The sequence below is a fragment of the Coregonus lavaretus genome (genome assembly GCF_964263955.1).
Source record: "Coregonus lavaretus genome assembly, contig: HAP1_SCAFFOLD_2018, whole genome shotgun sequence".
Lineage (NCBI taxonomy): Eukaryota > Metazoa > Chordata > Actinopteri > Salmoniformes > Salmonidae > Coregonus > Coregonus lavaretus.
The window spans coordinates 1-12,500 of NW_028159505.1; the positions used below are offsets into that span (position 1 = coordinate 1).

Genomic DNA, 12,500 nt, shown 5'->3' on the forward strand with positions numbered 1-12,500 from the left:
GCAAACTTCTAGTGACTAACAGCGAGGAGGAGGAACTGCGCTGCTTGATTTGACAGGGGGTGGGGCTTGGTGTGTGGGAAGCAGTCACAAGAGGTCAGGGAGACGACAAACAGAGTAAACTACAAAAACGGACGTTACACGCGGCTTAGTGGCGTTTCAAAATATTGCGTGCAATAGGGATATTGCTCATATTAATATTGTGATTTGATTGTGAATTCAACTAATTGTGCAGGACTACGAATGAGACACTAATTTTACCAATACAAGCATTTATCACGTCCCATGTACTGACTGTGTGTTTACACTGTTCCTTCTCACCAGTTCTTTAAAGAAGGCAGCCTCCTTGGGTTGTTCAGAGTATCTCTCAAACTGGTCCAGACCATCCTGCAGCTTCAGGGTCAACGTGTCATAGTTGGATCGAACCACCTCCAATACCTAGAGGGGGAGGAGGGGACATTTTGAAATAATTGAATTATGTGTGTGAGAGAGAGATGAAGAGAGAGAGAGAGAACGGTAGGGGGAGAGAGAGAGAGAGAGAGAGAGAGAGAGAGAGAGAGAGAGAGAGAGAGAGAGAGAGAGAGAGAGAGAGAGAGAGAGAATGGTAGAGAGAGAGAGAGAACGGTAGGGAGAGAGAGAATGATATGGAGAGAGAGAGCGAGAGAGAGAGAAATCCCTTAAATGTAATTGAATTGAGACAGAGAGATTGTATTACAATGTATATTGTATACGTTGTTGCTTTGGCAATATTGACGCAATGTTTTTCATGCCAATAAAGCAGCTTGAATTTGAATTGGGAGAAGGATGGGAGGAGAGAAATGGGAAGAGAGAAGGGGGAGAAGGATGGGAGGAGAGAGCTGGGAAGAGAGAAGGGGGAGAAGGATGGGAGGAGAGAGATGGGAAGAGAGAAGGGGGGAGAAGGATGGGAGGAGAGAGATGGGAAGAGAGAAGGGGGGAGAAGGATGGGAGGAGAGAGATGGGAAGAGAGAAGGGGGGAGAAGGATGGGAGGAGAGAGATGGGAAGAGAGAAGGGGGGAGAAGGATGGGAGGAGAGAGATGGGAAGAGAGAAGGGGGGAGAAGGATGGGAGGAGAGAGATGGGAAGAGAGAAGGGGGGAGAAGGATGGGAGGAGAGAGATGGGAAGAGAGAAGGGGGAGAAGGATGGGAGGAGAGAGATGGGAAGAGAGAAGGGGGAGAAGGATGGGAGGAGAGAGATGGGAAGAGAGAAGGGGGAGAAGGATGGGAGGAGAGAGATGGGAAGAGAGAAGGGGGAGAAGGATGGGAGGAGAGAGATGGGAAGGGGGAGAGAGAGGCACTGAACACACACAACTCAGTTTGCAAAAACACACAAACAATTTCAAACACACACACAGTGAAAAACTGTCTTCATTCTTCATTCTCCCAGAGACATGAAATGTGAAACCAGGAGCCGTAGACTAACATGTTTCTTCTCCTTTGTCCTGATGAATGTTACCACCAGGGAAAGTGCTGTTGGTTTTTATTTCTACGTCTAATGGCAAACTACTGAAATATTCATCTACAGTACCTCTCTCTATTTTTCAATCCCTCTCTATTTTTCAATCCCTCTCCATCACTATCTCAGTCTCTCTTCACTTCTCTCCCTAGAACGAGAACACTGAGATTAATGGAGTGTGTGTGTGTCATCCTCTTATGGAGAGAGGGAGGGAGATAAGAAGCATGTGTTTATCAACATTTACCAGTGGGGGAGAAGGATAGATAGATTAGATAGATAGATTAGATAGATTAGATAGATTAGATAGATTAGATAGATAGATAGATAGATAGATAGATAGATAGATAGATAGATAGATAGATAGATAGATAGATAGATAGATAGATAGATAGATAGATAGAGAGAGAGATAGAGAGAGAGATAGAGAGAGAGATAGAGAGAGAGATAGAGAGAGAGATAGAGAGAGCAAGAGAAAGAGGGAGAGAGAGAGAGAGAGAGAGAGAGAGAAAGATAGATAGAGCGAGAGAGAGAGATAGAGCGAGAGAAAGAGAGAGAGAGAGATAGAGCGAGAGAAAGAGAGAGAGAGAGAGAGTGAGAGAAAGAGAGAGAGAGAGAGACAGAGAGAGATCATAGGGGGATAGAAAAGCTGTTTTCTGCATGGCAAATCACATTCATCCATATCGGGGCTCCAAAGGGATTGTGACAGTGACACATTTTTTGTTGTTTTGGCTCTGTATTCCAGCACTTTGGATTTAAGTGCAGACTGTCAGCTTTAATTTGAGGGTATTTTCATCCATATCGGGTGAACCGTTTAGAAATTACAGCACTTTTTGTACATAGTCCCACCATTTTAGGAGACCAAAAGTACACTTTTAAGTACCAAAAGTGTCTGTGTGTGTGTGTCTGTGTGTGTGTGTGTGTGTGTGTGTGTGTCACCCGATATGGATGAAAATACCCCCATTAAAGCTGACAGTCTGTGTGTGAGTGTGTTTGTGTCTGTGTGTTTGTGTGTGTGTCTGTCTGTCTGTGTCTGTCTGTCTGTCTGTGTTTGTTTGTGAGTGTGTGTGTGTGTGTGTGTGTGTCAGCTGTGAGGTTACCATCTGTAGGCTGTCCCTACTGCAGTACCACCTGGCTCAATCAGACAGGCTAGCAAAGGCTAATGAACACACCTGTACACTCCTGTGCCAACAAACCGTGTGTGTGTGTGTGTGTGTGTGTGTGTGTGTGTGTGTGTGTGTGTGTGTGTGTGTGCGTGTATACACGGCCCATTTCCCTCAGTCAGAAGGCTGTAAAGGGTTCAGTACCACTACAGCCAGCAGCACCACACCTATACAACTTCACCTGGCAGTCTGGAGAGAAAACTTTACACACACTTCTAATGAGGAAGGAAACTACGGCTTGAGTCCCAAATGGCTCCCTATTTCGTATGTAGTGCACTACTTTTACCGTTTGGGACTCAGCCAACCTACAACTTTACATTACAGTCACTTCTAATGGGGAAATTCAAATCTCATCTAAAGGTCAAACTGTGCATTGACGTCATTTCATTTAAACGTATTCTCTTCTTGTTGGGAATAAATCTGGGAGATATCAGCTGAGAGGTAATTGGGGTGTGTAATGCCAGAATATTTCTCTCTCTATCTCTGTGTAATGACAGAATCCATCACTGTGCTTATCAGCTGGTAAATAAAGCATATATACTCCAAAACCTTTTCCCTTTCTTTCCTCTCAGCCCTTTTCTGTCCATTTGTTTTTCTCTCCTCTCATTAAATGCTGCTTGATGGAGTGTGGTTAAAAGCCCATCTCCCGGTGCAATGCGAACACTGTTTCAAGGGATGTGTTCCATTGTGATGTCATAAAGAGCCTCAGTCTGAATTTAAACACTGTTGTTATTGTGACATCATCAGAGGGTCATTGTGACATCATAAAGAATATAAAGCTTTCATTGGGCCATTATGATATCACAAGCAGGCATGTTGTGACCTCATTTATTTATTTATCCCTTATTTCACAAGGTAAGTAGATGTCACAGCACACTCATAATAGAGTGTGCTGTGACATCATAAGGGGTTGTGGTGACATCATAAGAGGCATGTTTACCTGGTCCTCAGACAGCTGGGAGATGTGGTTCACTGCAGCGTACGACTCAATCTTGGGGTTGAAATGGTTGATAATGGCCCTGAAACACACACACACACAAACAATTAGTTGAAGCATTGGTCAGAGAGAGGGTAGTAATACGTATATCACATAATTTTATAGAGACGCTCCATTGCTGTGATGTAACTATGTTTAATCTTTCAATATATTTATAAAATGAAGAAATATAAAACTGGATGGGACCAACACTGCAGCATATATTAGGTATTCTGAACTAGGGAAGGGGGAGAGAGATGGAGAGAGAGAGATGAGAGAGAGAGAGGGAGAGGAGAGAGAGAGGAGAGAAAGGAGAGAGAGAGATAGAGAGGTGCCCAAACTAATGAACACTGACAGTCACAGCTCTCACTCCTTTGAGCCCTCATGCATTTACTATGTCTAGAACTACCCTTGTATACGAAGGAAGATTTCACACACATACACACACACACACACACACACACACACACACAAGACCCCTTCCCATCTTATTGGTTATTTAGGACAATAAAATATTCAGTTCTTATATGCCTAACAATGGCTGCTCTCCTAATCAATGTCAATTATTACACTGGCCTAATGACATACGGTGTTAACAACATGGGCTGGAATCAGTGGTGGAGGGATTTCTAATGATAGTCTTATTGATAGCCACCTATTGTCCTACAGTAGTACGGCTGCTACTCTATAAGGTCCCATGAAGACCCTAGAATAGAATCTCTCACCCTCCACCTCCTTATAGACCAGGGAAACTAGAGAGATGAACCTTCCCTATGGACCAGGGAGACCAGGGGAAGGAGGAGGGGGAAGGGGTAGAGGTAGATGAAGAGAGAGAGGGAGACCAGGGGAAGAGAGAGAGGGAGACCAGAGGAAAAGAGAGGGAGACCAGGGGAAGGAGGGAGACTAGGGGAAGGAGGTGGGAGGGGTATAGAGGAAGAGAGAGAGAGGGAGACCAGAGGAAGGAGAAGAGATAAACAGGAGAAGGGACAAAGATGATAAGAGACACTGAGAGAAAAATAAGAATGAGAGAGAGAAGGAACAAGGGGAAGGAGAAATGGGTAAGGATGGAGAGAGAGTAGAGAGATAGTAGAGAGTAGAGAGATTAAAGAGAGTAGAAAGTAGAGAGAGTAGAGATTAGAGAGATTAGAGATTAGAGAGAGTAGAGAGAGTAGAGAGTAGAGATTAGAGAGATTAGAATAGAGAGTAGAGAGAGTAGAGATTAGAGAGATTAGAGTAGAGAGTAGAGAGAGTAGAGAGTAGAGAAAATAGAGATTAGAGAGAGTGGAGAGAGTAGAGAGTAGAGAGATTAGAGAGAGTAGAGATTAGAGAGAGTAGAGAGAGTAGAGAGTAGAGAGAGCAGAGAGAGTAGAGAGAGGAGAGAGAGTAAATATTAGAGAGAGGAGAGATTAGAGAGAGTATAGAAGGTAGAGATTAGAGAGAGTATAGAGAGTAGAGATTAGAGGGTAGAGCGAGTAGAGAGTAGAGAGAGCAGAGTAGAGAGAGTAGAGTAGAGTAGCGATTAGAGAGATTAGAGTAGAGAGAGTAGAGAGTAGAGAGAATAGAGATTAGAGAGAGTAGAGATAGTAGAGAGTAGAGATTAGAGAGAGTAGAGAGAGTAGAGATTAGAGAGAGGAGAGAGAGTAGAGAGAGTAGAGAGAATAGAGAGAATAGAGAGAGTAGAGATTAGAGAGAGGAGAGAGAGTAGAGAGGAGAGAGAGTAGAGATTAAAGAGAGTAGAGAAAGTAGAGAGTAGAAAGAGGAGAGAGAGTAGAGAGAGTAGAGTAGAGAGAGGAGAGAGTAGATATTAGAGAGAGTAGAGAGTATAGATTAGAGAGAATAGAGAGAGTAGAGATTAGAGAGAGTAGAGACAGTAGAGAGTACAGTAGAGAGTAGAGAGAGGAGAGAGGATAGAGAGGAGAGAGGAGAGAGAGTAGAGGGTAGCGAGAGTAGAGTAGAGAGAGTAGAGAGTAGAGAGGAGAGAGGAGAGAGTACAGATTAGAGTAGAGAGAGTAGTGAGAGCAGAGAGTAGGGAGTAGAGAGAGCAGAGTAGAGAGAGCAGAGAGTAGAGGGAGTAGAGAGAGTATAGATTAGAGATCAGAAAGAGTAGAGAGTAGAGAGAGTAGAGAGTAGACAGTATACAGTAGAGAGTAGAGGGAGAGGAGAGAGAGTAGAGAGGAGAGAGAGTAGAGATAGTATAGTAGAGAGAGTAGAGAGGAGAGTACAGATTAGAGAGTAGAGAGAGTAGCGTAGAGATTAGAGAGAGTAGAGAGAGCAGAGAGTAGAGAGTAGAGAGAGTAGAGAGTAGAGGGAGTAGAGAGAGTATATATTAGAGATCAGAGAGAGCAGAGAGTAGAGAGAGTAGAGATTAGCTAGAGTAGAGAGAGTAGAGTAGAGATTAGAGTGAGTAGAGAGTAGCGAGTAGAGCGAGTAGAGAGAGTAGAGAGTAGAGAGAGTAGAGAATAGCAAGTAGAGAGAGTAGAGAGAGTAGAGAGGAGAGATTAGAGAGTAGAGATTAGAGAGTAGAGATAGATTAGAGAGTAGAGTGTAGAGTACAGAGTAGAGAGTAGAGAGAGTTGAGAGAGTAGAGTAGAGAGAGGAGATTAGAGAAGAGAGTAGAGAGAGTAGAGAAAATAGAGATTAGAGAGAGTAGAGAGAGTAGAGATTAGAGAGAGGAGAGAGAGTAGAGAGGAGAGAGTAGAGAGTAGAGAGAGTAGAGATTAGAGAGAGGAGAGAGAGTAGAGAGGAGAGAGTAGAGAGTAGAGAGAGTAGAGATTTGAGAGAGTAGAGATTAGAGAGAGTAGAGAAAGTAGAGATTAGAGAGAGTAGAGAGTAGAGATTAGAGAGAGTAGAGATTAGAGAGAGTAGAGAGAGTAGAGATTAGAGAGGAGAGAGAGTATAGAGAGTAGAGATTAGAGAGAGTAGCGAGAGTAGAGAGTAGAGCGTAGAGTATAGAGTAGAGAGAGTAGAGTAGAGAGAGTAGAGATTAGAGAAATTAAGAGTATAGAGAGTAGAGAATAGAGAGAGTAGAGAGATTAGAGATTAGAGTAGAGATTAGAGAGAGTAGAGTAGAGAGTAGAGATTAGAGAGAGTAGAGAGAGTAGAGATAATATAGATTAGAGAGAGTAGAGATTAGAGAGAGTAGAGAGAGTATAGAAAATAGAGATTAGAGAGAGTAGAGATTAGAGAGATTAGAGAGAGTAGAGTAGAGATTAGAGAGAGGAGAGAGAGTAGAGAGTAGAGAGAGTAGAGAGAGTACAGAAGGTAGAGATTAGATAGAGTAGAGAGTAGAGATTAGAGAGATTAGAGAGAGTAGAGCAAGTAGAGAGTAGAGTAGAGAGAGTAGAGAGAGTAGAGATTAGAGAGAGTAGAGAGATCCCAAGTGGCAACCATTATTCCCTCTCTCTTCTTTGCCCTCTTCTCGTCCTTCACTGGATCAATAATGTTACTATTGAGAGGACTCTCTGACTCCATCTCAATCTCTCTGCCTCTCTGAATCTCTCTCTTACTCTTTTAACAAGCTCTGTCCATCTCACTTTCATCTCCATCCCTCCCTCTCATTACCCAATCTTCACCCCTTTCTCTCTCTCCGTGTGCAAGTGCTCTCTACAACTAGTATGTGTGTGTGTGTGTGTGTGTGTGTGTCCTTACCTGACATTGACCAGTGAGTGTGTGACTTTACTGGCAGGCTCCTTCCACTGGCCAGTGTTGGTGGACACTCTCAGAACTGTGAGGAAGAGAAGTACACACACACACATTCAGTAATCTGGATATGATTATAAACACACACATATTCAGTAATCTGGATACGCTTATAAAGAAACACACATTCAGTAATCTGGATACATTTATAAACACACACACAGTCATTAAGACATTTTACATGTTTTACATTTTAGTCATTTAGCAGACGCTCTTATCCAGAGCCACTTACAGTTAGTGAGTACATACATTTTCATAGACACAGTGAGAGAGAGAGAGACTGACCCATGCAGTAGAGGTTGAAGTCATACAGAGAGAGAGAGACTGACCCATGCAGTAGAGGTTGAAGACATACAGAGAGAGAGAGACTGACCCATGCAGTAGAGGTTGAAGATAGACAGAGAGAGAGAGACTGACCCATGCAGTAGAGGTTGAAGATAGACAGAGAGAGAGAGACTGACCCATGCAGTAGAGGTTGAAGACATACAGAGAGAGAGAGACTGACCCATGCAGTAGAGGTTGAAGACATACAGAGAGAGACTGACCCATGCAGTAGAGGTTGAAGATAGACAGAGAGAGAGAGACTGACCCATGCAGTAGAGGTTGAAGATAGACAGACATAGACAGACTGACCCATGCAGTAGAGGTTGAAGATAGACAGAGAGAGAGAGACTGACCCATGCAGTAGAGGTTGAAGACAGACAGAGAGAGACTAACCCATGCAGTAGAGGTTGAAGACAGACAGAGAGAGACTGACCCATGCAGTAGAGGTTGAAGATAGACAGATAGAGACTGACCCATGCAGTAGAGGTTGAAGATAGACAGAGAGAGACTGACCCATGCAGTAGAGGTTGAAGACAGACAGAGAGAGACTGACCCATGCAGTAGAGGTTGAAGACAGACAGAGAAAGACTGACCCATGCAGTAGAGGTTGTCAAAGATCTGGTGCATCCTGACGATCTCATAGTAAAGTTCATCATAACTGTTGGAGGTGGGCAGGAACGTATCTCCATATGTTATAAACATGTTGAACAGATTCACCACCTGGGGGTGAGAGAGAGAGAGAAAGGAAATGCATAAGCACTTTGAGTAGTGCTGAGCGATTAACCGGCATATTATTATTTTTTAACAACTAATTGACCGACGTCGGTTAAATTACTTGAATTCCATTTAGTTCGCTTTTTTGGAGAGCCAAACACGCCGTTTCTCTAGAGAGAAATCAAATCAGTCATGAGAGAAATCATCTCAAGAACTATGTGGGATGCTGGGCTGAAGGGCGTTGTAGTTTTCAGTAAGCAAATATTCAACCTAGTTCAGAGCAAAAACGTGGTAATTAACTACAATGACCATAATCCATTGCGCCAGACCACATGAGAGAGGAATGTACACAACGACTAGAGAGAGGTATAGAGACAGTTGATTGAAGCATGCCTTAGTAAAATGATTCAGTCAGACAGCTCTGCAGCATCCTTACAGTAGGCAGGCTAACCTAGCTAATTAGGAAGACTAAAGTACGGTGAGCACTGAGATAACTGGCTGGCTGGCTGGCTGCTACTGCCTGAGCAGAGACGAGGACTTTAAGGAATTAAAAATAATAAAAAGTCATCAAATAAAAACTAGGTAGTATACACAACTAAAAATATGTTATTATTTCATAGCCATTTCCTATTTTTCTATTGATGTCTACCCAGTGTGGACCTGACAGAGACAATGGAATGTTTTGGCAATTGAATGTTCACTATTTTTGGCATTTCCATTAAAAAGTTCTAAAATCATTTTAATGTCATTATTTCATGACATCAAAATCGTAAACCGTGATTATTTTGTAATAATCTAAACGAAACCGAACCGACCTCAAAAAGCACTCATCGCTCAGCACTAACTTTGAGACACCACTCTCTCTATAATTTTCTCTAAACACATTCAAATACTGTATAAAACACAAACACACACAGAGAGAGAGAGAGAGAGAGAGACACGCACACACACATGGACACAGATACGGACACAAGATGAGCAAGCAGAAGGGTGTGTGTGTAAATCTGTGTATGTGTTCTCAGCAGCAGGACCAGGTGAAAGATGTTGTGTTAGGGACCAGGGGCCAACAGAACGGTCTAGTGTTAGAGGCTAGGGGCCAACAGAACGGTCTAGTGTTAGAGGCTAGGGGCCAACAGAACGGTCTAGTGTTAGAGGCTAGGGGCCAACAGAACGGTCTAGTGTTAGAGGCTAGGGGCCAACAGAACGGTCTAGTGTTAGAGGCTAGGGGCCAACAGAACGGTCTAGTGTTAGAGGCTAGGGGCCAACAGAACGGTCTAGTGTTAGAGGCTAGGGGCCAACAGAACGGTCTAGTGTTAGAGGCTAGGGGCCAACAGAACGGTCTAGTGTTAGAGGCTAGGGGCCAGGGAGTTAAGGCTAGGGGTTGGGAACTAGGAGTAGATATTAGTGTTTGTCTTCACCAGCAGGGCCAGATGATGTTGTGCTTGGCCAACAGAACAGTCTAGTGTTAGAGGCTAGGGGCCAACAGAACGGTCTAGTGTTAGAGGCTAGGGGCCAACAGAACGGTCTAGTGTTAGAGGCTAGGGGCCAACAGAACAGTCTAGTGTTAGAGGCTAGGGGCCAACAGAACAGTCTAGTGTTAGAGGCTAGGGGCCAACAGAACGGTCTAGTGTTAGAGGCTAGGGGCCAACAGAACGGTCTAGTGTTAGAGGCTAGGGGCCAACAGAACGGTCTAGTGTTAGAGGCTAGGGGCCAACAGAACAGTCTAGTGTTAGAGGCTAGGGGCCAACAGAACGGTCTAGTGTTAGAGGGACTAGGGGAGGAAAGCTTTTCAGCCAGAGTGCCACAACGGCATTTTGAAATTCAACAGAGGGCCGCACAGATTTTTTTTTGTGACCAACTTGTTCGTCAAAATCTATTTGCAGGCCAGAAAAAGGGCAGTTGTTTTAAAACATTTAGGTCCACTATCATTTCTACCTAGTTTCAGACGTTCAAGAGTGGCCTGGAGTGGCCTGGAGTCTTTTTATATACACATTACTCCAACCACCCACGGGCCTGGTCTAGGGGTTAAGGTCTAGGGGTTAGGGTCTAGGAGTTAGGGGTTAGGGGCTAGGGGCTAGGGGTTAGGGTCTAGGGGTTAGGGGTTAGGGGCTAGGGGTTAGGGTCTAGGGGTTAGGGGCTAGGGTCTAGGGGTTAGGGTCTAGGGGCTAGGGGCTAGGGGTTAGGGGCTAGGGGTTAGGGTCTAGGGGTTAGGGTCTAGGGGTTAGGGGCTAGGGTCTAGGGGTTAGGGTCTAGGGGTTAGGGGCTAGGGGTTCGGGGCTAGGGGTTAGGGGCTAGGGGTTAGGGGCTAGGGGTTAGGGGCTAGGGATAGATATTAATGTATGTGTGTGTGTTCTCACCAGCAGAGCCAGGTGAAAGATGTTGTGCTTGGCCAACAGAACGGTCTCATTGGACAGCAGAAATTTCAACAGGTTGATCAGAGCTGGTGGAAAAAGAGAGAGCAAAGAAATCCCACATGATTATTCTAATACACTTCAATACAACACAAACATAGCTTGTCTCTGAATGGAAGGACTGAAACAGATAGGAGTACATGGCAACTGTTCAGACCCTCTGCTGAACTCATTAGTATGTGAGACAATTGAAAGACAGAGGGGGTGGAACTGAAGACAGAATAACATCAACAACGTCAGTGTGCTGAGTGTCTAAGCAGAACAGCTGCTGATGGTACAGGAAGCTGCAGAGCAGAGCTGAGGGGATGAATACATTCATAAAGCAGTGCTATTATTAAGGCATATTTCATGGAGACATTCACACACACGCCAGCTGCAGGCATAATTAATGGCGCGGGAGAGACATTCACACAGAGACAGAGGAAGATTAGAGACGGACAGTGTTAGGGGACACAAACACGGTCATGCTCAAAACACAGACTCAGACGAAACGGTCATGCTCACCACCCACCCACCCACCCACCCACCCACCCACCCACACCCACACCCACACCCACACCCACACACACACACACACACACACACACACACACACACACACACACACACACACACACACACACACACACACACACACACACAGCTGCAGGGCCCAAACTGTTTCTTTTCATGTTTCATACACTGCTTTGATCACAGCAACAGAGACAATGTGAGATCAAAGATTTACATTATTCATGTATTGTTCTCTGCTCATCACTGACAATCAATTGCTATGTGAGTGTGTGTGTTCTAAGTGTGTGTGTGTTCTGAATGTGTTCATGTGTGTGTGATTTAAGTGTGTGTGTGTGAGTGCGCACGCGTGTGTGTCAGGGTTTCCGTTAGCCGGTAATAGCCGGCTTTTGGCCGATAAAAAAATAGAACAACCGATAAATAAAATTGCCGCCGGCCAATTGTCCGGGACAAGAAGAAAAAATCCCATTGTGAAATCATGTTTTTTAGCCTCTTGATTGGTGGAAATACCAGTCGATCGAAATACATTTGACCGGTCATTCTTATTGGTCTAAAGATTAATTTGCATAATTTAGTGGAATTAAATTGGCACGTGTGTACAGTATATTCGTAATACATTTTATTTATCACACGAGTACAGCATACAGACACAGAGCCTTTGAGCTGAAAACCTGTCAGACAGCGTGAGAGCTGCTACTACAGCATCTCAAACAGAAAACATCGGCAACGGAAGGCCGGCTTCATCAGCGCGTCACACACCACTATGCAATGAGCTGGAGGCAGTATGCCTTTTGAAAACATATACTTAACTGTTTGAAACCGGAACGTTTCACTACATATTATGAGGCATGTCTTACCTTGCTTCAAAGTAGCCTAGCTAAAATCAGGCCATATCCGTGGAGGCAATTATTTTATATCAACTTTCTTTCATTGTCCAGTAGCCAAAGGCACAATCCCAGTCATATTAGCAACACATGCTAGTTGCTGCATATTAGATCTCCCCTCTTTCTAAATGGATATTTTCATCTCTGTCACATGAAACCGCTCTCATGTGCGGTGCGCTTTGACAACAGTGTTTTCCCGCTAATTGTATTAAGGAACAAACATTCACACACAGCCTAATGCCTTGTGCACAGTGCTCCGCTTATAAATGTGAAGAAATAACAGTTTATCAACATTTAAAGCTAAACGTTTTGATCTGTTGCATGAGACTCATTTCTTTTTAAAACATGTAT

General features: G+C 44.1%; 1 protein-coding gene across 1 annotated transcript in view; it reads right to left on the reverse strand.

The window, feature by feature from the left end:
* Window positions 1-156: 156 nt before the first annotated feature.
* Window positions 157-12,500, reverse strand: part of armh3 (armadillo like helical domain containing 3) — a 27,776-nt gene continuing 15,432 nt past the window's right edge. The window contains exons 21-25 of the mRNA XM_084197104.1: window positions 10,702-10,784; window positions 8,224-8,350; window positions 7,256-7,331; window positions 3,572-3,650; window positions 157-435 (exon numbers count right to left, since the gene is read on the reverse strand). Coding sequence (XP_084053230.1) covers window positions 274-435; window positions 3,572-3,650; window positions 7,256-7,331; window positions 8,224-8,350; window positions 10,702-10,784 — 527 coding nt within the window. The 3' untranslated portion in view covers window positions 157-273. The remainder of the gene's footprint in view (window positions 436-3,571; window positions 3,651-7,255; window positions 7,332-8,223; window positions 8,351-10,701; window positions 10,785-12,500) is intronic.